At 39.7% G+C, this 5,723-nt stretch overlaps 1 protein-coding gene across 1 annotated transcript; it reads left to right on the plus strand.

The window, feature by feature from the left end:
• The first annotated feature begins 1,236 nt into the window (after nucleotides 1–1,236).
• LOC117111481 (long-chain-fatty-acid--CoA ligase 5-like) lies at nucleotides 1,237–5,305 on the plus strand. The gene is made up of 3 exons (XM_033254401.1): nucleotides 1,237–1,447; nucleotides 3,777–3,831; nucleotides 4,573–5,305. Exons 1-3 carry the CDS (start codon nucleotides 1,413–1,415, stop codon nucleotides 4,792–4,794), a joined length of 312 nt encoding a protein of 103 aa, XP_033110292.1. The 5' UTR covers nucleotides 1,237–1,412; the 3' UTR covers nucleotides 4,795–5,305.
• The last annotated feature ends 418 nt before the right edge of the window (nucleotides 5,306–5,723 follow it).

Consider the following 5,723-nt stretch of genomic DNA (forward strand, 5'->3'; position numbering starts at 1 on the left):
ATTGCCTAGTGCATGAAACAGCCTGTAGAGTGAAATTACAAGTTCCTTATTATTAGTATTATTATATATATATATATATATACATATATATAATGTGTGTGTGTGTGTGTGTTATTTAACATCATCATGCCCATATATGGTTATCTCACATCATCATTTGGGGAGGATAAAAGATTTTCTACTTAAAAGAGTTTAGTCCTTAGGTTTACTTGTACTTAGAGCTTTAGTCGATTATCAGACTGAGGCAGTGGATTCCTTCGTGTTTTTCAAAATATTGGCCAGTAATGGCACTCTAATATTTTTCTACCTTTAATACCATGCACGTGAACCATGGTGTACTACAAACTTGAATGGACCAACCACTCAAATATACATCCACTCGCGCTATCAGAAAATTTGGCCAAATGCATAAAGTTTTCGAGTAGGTGATGCCACTATCTTTCCATCTGTTGCCGTTTGCAATGTTGGGGAGTCGTTTGACTTGACTTTGTCATTGACACACCATGTAGGCAGCATGTGTAAATCTGCATCGTACTACATCTGAAACATCAATCAGATTTAAGATGCTTTCGAATGAAGATGCTGCATTAAAGCCGGTACATTCTCTTTTACTGTAACATCTAGAACTGATTATTATAACAGGGTCCTTTATGGATTAATGGACAAATTAATCAAGAAAGATACAGCTTCAGCTAAATACAGCAGCCTGTGTTATCAAATGACTACCCAAAGGACAGCTCATCACCCCTACTCTTAAAACTCTCCATTGGCTACCAGTTAAACAGCGATTTCCATTCAAAGTTCTTGTTCACACATACAAGTGCCATCATAATTCCTCCCTGTTATATCTGAGTGAACTAAATCCTTTTTCGCTCAGCAACCCATAGTTTGCGGAGCGATGCTGTAAAGCACGTAGAAACTATGTATGCGCTATAGTCTCCAACCATTACCACTACCAAATTTCAAATCTTCCTTTTGACACACTCTGTACTCTAATGGCCAACTCAGACAACATCGGCCGACGCAGCCCGACGCGATTTGTTGTCGCGTCGGGTCTGCGTGAGTTAAACGCAGACGAGATGGAGTGCGTCGGGGGCAGTTGTGTCATAGAATATTAAACATGTTAAATATTTCTCACGACTGCTCAAGACTGTCCCTGACGATAAATCGGGTCGGGCTGCGTCGGCCGACGCTGTCTGAGTCGGCCTTAAGCTACACTTCACATACAGAAAACAGTTTGATGGAGAGACCACAGATTTCCATGGTTCAGCACGCACACAATAGTCACCTTTAGTTTTAAAACGGTGCTGTGACGCTCCCGTCTGTATAAATTCTAACTATTGCTCTGTTGTTTTATGTAGGTCATCGGACAGGTCAACTCTTCTGGATGGTTAAAGCGCACTTTGTTTTCTATGGCACTAAATTCAAAGAAGAAAGCATTTGACAGGTAAAATACTCTGGGAATTAAAAGTGACAAAGTATGTATATATAGCAACCCACATTAAAATGGTAAAAAATGTCTGTTTTTATTGGGTTGTTGTATTTTTTTTTTCTTAATACCACTAAAACATCTCTGGCCTAGTTCAGACTAGGTGGATAAACCCGGCCAGTCTGAACAAGGTGGCTTATCTCAAGCCGGGCTGTGTTCCTATAGTAACTAGGCCTGGTGCGCTATCCATGTTTAACTTTTCTAAGCCGGGCTTTAATCATTGCGGTGGGTCTTACATTGACTTCGGGTGACAAAATGACCAATCAGCATTCAATTACGTATGCTGTGAGCGAGCGCACTTTCCCGAGCAATGTTTTGAAACACGTTTCCTGGATACGGTTCATTATTATGCAAATTCTCGTCTGGCTAAACCTGCTAGTCTGAACGCCGGGCTTAACGTTGAGCCGGGCTTAACTCAAGCCTGGCTTATCTCCAAGTCTGGCTTATCTCCAAGTCTGAACATAGCCTCTTACTTGCTAAACATCAAAGAAAGGAGGCAAGAACTAATATCTGGCCAACAAGTGCTCCTGGACATCCCAAGGAGCAAACATCATAGGGGAGATCAAGCTTTCAGCACTGTTGGAGGTTCTGGAATAATCTTCTTTTAAACATTAAACAATCACCTTCACTTGTCAGTTTTAAGTCACTACTCAAGATGCACCTTTTTTAAATAGTGGCTACGGTCACACTAGCGTCTCAAGCCTGGCTTGACTCACCGCGGGTGAGATTTCAAGCCAGGCTTGAAATTCTGGGCCGGTCACACTAGTTGGATTGACCTCCAAATTATGAAAGTCGAAACAGCAGAGCCGTAGAGTGAGAGTTTGGCCAACTCTGTTTCACAGGATTCGATATACGCGCGTGTGATTGGGTGGATGGCAATCAAAGATTTTACACCAGACGTGCCCGAACCATCTCTTCTTCAACTGATCTTTTATTAGCTTGTATTGGGCTCGCAATGCCTTCACTTTTGTTTGAATTTGGGCCGTCGTTCTCTTCTCATGTCCGAGACTGGCTAATCTGTCAGCAAACACGCCAAAAAATCTTCCAGGTCAGCAGTTTCCTGGTCGCTCCAAATCAATCGCATTATTATTAATTAAAATTTCAATTAACTTTTATGAAAAGTAATGATTGCGTCTTGATAGGCCTTTTTCACGAATCGGTAGACATCTTGAAGTGATGACAAACATTGCGAATCAGCGGTGCGTAACCAACAGAAATAAGATAAGCTTTTGGGCTGATTTTCTGACATCATGTTGTTTAAAAAATCATAACTCCATAACGGGGCGTCATATCCAAAAAATGTTTCCAGGAAAATGTTCTCAAAAGACCAGTCTACACCACTACATGACTGAAAATAGTATAGTAAATCATGTTTTTAACACAGGAAACTCTCATATGGTAACTAAAACAATGCTGTTCAGAGTATTACTAGTACTAAGCACTGTAATGCATATACCTATTTTAATACACTACTGAGATAGGCTTTTATTTTTCAATCTTGATTTCAGAGGTCAAAACAAATTTTCAATTTTTTTTCAATCATATAGTGGTGTAGACTAGTCTTTTAAGAACATTTTGTTAGAAAATTTTTTTGGATACGACGCCCCATTATACAGTTATGATTTTTTAAATAACATGATGTCAAAAAATCCGCCCAAAAGCTTATCTTATTTCTGTTGGTTACGCACCGCTGATTCGCAATGTTTGTCATCACTTGAAGATGTCTACCGATTCGTAAAAAAGGTCTATTGAACACACATGAAGAACTCGCAGGTTTTTTTATTTAAGAACTTCTAAATGCAACGGCGTCATCGACTGTGATTTGTCGACAGCCGACGAGGAAATGTCAATCTCGGTCACGCCAGGGTCAATCCAGGATCAATCCAGGGTCAATATTGGTGCTGAGCCGGGATCGAGATAGGTAGATTGAGATCCAGGTCACGCCAGGCGTGAGTCGGTGCAGATGCGGTCACATTACGAAAATCTCACCCACGGTGAGTCAAGCCAGGCTTGAAACTCTAGTGTGACCGTAGCCAGTATCTTTTTGGAACAGCACCATGTGCAATGACTGGAACTATTAATTGATTGAGTGATTGATAATTCGATTGACAAGGTGAACAGAGGTATATAATCTACATATATTTGGACAAAACAAATTAATTAGGATCTAGTCACAAACAATTGTACTGAAATTAGTAATTTTAGATAAATTTAATTAGTTGTCTATAAGCTTACACTGGCTGTACAGTGTACTCCATGTAGTTAACTTTCTGTTCCATACTTTCAGAGGGGAAATTCAGTTTGACACCATTTGGGATAAACTAGTGTTCAAGAAGATTCAGGTAGATATTGAGATTGTTTTAATTATTGTGAAAGTATCTATAATTTATTTTATATCCGGTGTTTTGAACGATAAGATATAACCACTTCCCAGAGACATTTTCTATAAAATTTATAGTTTTATAATATAATATATTTTTTATAATAATTATTTGTTAAATGTTGAATATCATTCTCATCTATTAGTTGCTGACTCATCACCTATAGCACAGGTGAGCAGAGTGCAGCCCGATAGTTGTTTTTTTTTTGCAGCTCGCGAAAATAAATTACAAACCCTACAGTATGTGTGCAGCCCGCCAACCTTCTTTGGCTAGAAAACACCTTGTTTTTTGCAGCCCAACACCGATCATCTGTAAAAGTAATAGTAAAACTGAGCATAAAGTGGCCATAAAAAGTGTGTGAAGGTTTTGGTGAAGTGCACTGAAACATCAAAGTTTGGGTGCGGCCCACAGAGTTGAATCAAAAACTTTGGCCCTCCTACCAATTTTAATGGCCGCCCCTGACCTATAAGATGGAAATTCTTTTCTATAAACTAGATGGCATTATGATTCTTAAGCTAGTGACTTGACCCAAATCAACTGACATTAACGACCTTCGGACAGCCAGCAGTCGGCAAGCAAATATACGCCAGTGCTTCTTGTAATTACTTTAAGATGGAATAAATAAACAATTCCTCCATAGTAATTTAAGATAAATATGATGATTTTACCATTACTGTATGGGTATCTTGGCTCTACTTGCAGGGAATCATGGGTGGTGAACTCAGGTTATTGGTCTCTGGGGCTGCCCCATTGTCTGCTGATAAGATGCTCTTCTTCAGGTCAGCTATGGGATGCTGGGTAAGTATGTCACATGTCACACAAAACAGCAATAAAGCTGTTCATACTACCAAATTTTATTTGACAAAAACATATGTGACATGCCTAAATATGGTCATGATGATATCACATCATGACCATATATAGACACATCATCAAGAAAATGTGGTAATGGAAAGACAATATATTAAGTATGAAAATAATGGTGGCCATTGTAGTGAAATATATGTAATGTCCTGGCAACGCTTGTCCGGGGTTCTCTATCATGGCGTGTGATCCAATAAACACGAGTACCGATAGTCTGTGTCCCGTGTGCTATTTATTAGTCCAATATTAACATTTAGAAAACCCACAAGTGGCAACATGGTGTCAGAAGTGTTGTAGCACCCATGATCGACGTGAGGACCGTGAGAGGTGTAACATTTCAGAGTTATAAGAAGAAACCGTGAGTACATTTCACCACCTCTACGCTCGTTAGGCCGGTGAGCAGTTGAACGCATCGTGGACCGCCTAGCGAAGCAGATTTTATGACTCGGAGCCTAGGCCTAAGCCTAGCAATAGGAGCGGTATTATATTTTGAAGAAATCCGCCTAGAGCACGCTAATACTTCCTGTTGTCGCCTATTTTTGGTGGATTGAGTAGCTGGAAGTAGGTTGGCACGTACAGTATAGAGAGATGGCCTCATACTTGATTCCAGCTCCTTCGCCCATGAACTGTAAAGGGCCTACCGAAAGTAATTGGAAAAACTTTGTTGAATCATACACAGATTATTCAACTGCAACAGAGCTAAATAAAAAAGATGCAAGCATACAAGTTGCAACACTGAAATCATTGATGGGTCAAGATTGCAAAAAAGTACTGAAAGGGCTAAAACTTTCAGCAGAGCAGATGGCTGACCCAAAACAAATATTAGCTGCACTAGAAGAAGCATTTGTGATAAAACACAATGTATTATATGAAAGGTTTCAATTCCATTCTGCAACACAGCAGTCTGAGGAATCGATAGAGCAATTTGTTGATCGTCTTCGTCACTTGGCAGCCACTTGCAAGTTTGAAACATTAGAAGATGAGATGGT

Source organism: Anneissia japonica, unplaced genomic scaffold (assembly GCF_011630105.1).
Source record: "Anneissia japonica isolate Jap-2015-1 unplaced genomic scaffold, ASM1163010v1 scaffold85780_len5723_cov132, whole genome shotgun sequence".
NCBI classification, from domain to species: Eukaryota; Metazoa; Echinodermata; class Crinoidea; order Comatulida; family Comatulidae; genus Anneissia; species Anneissia japonica.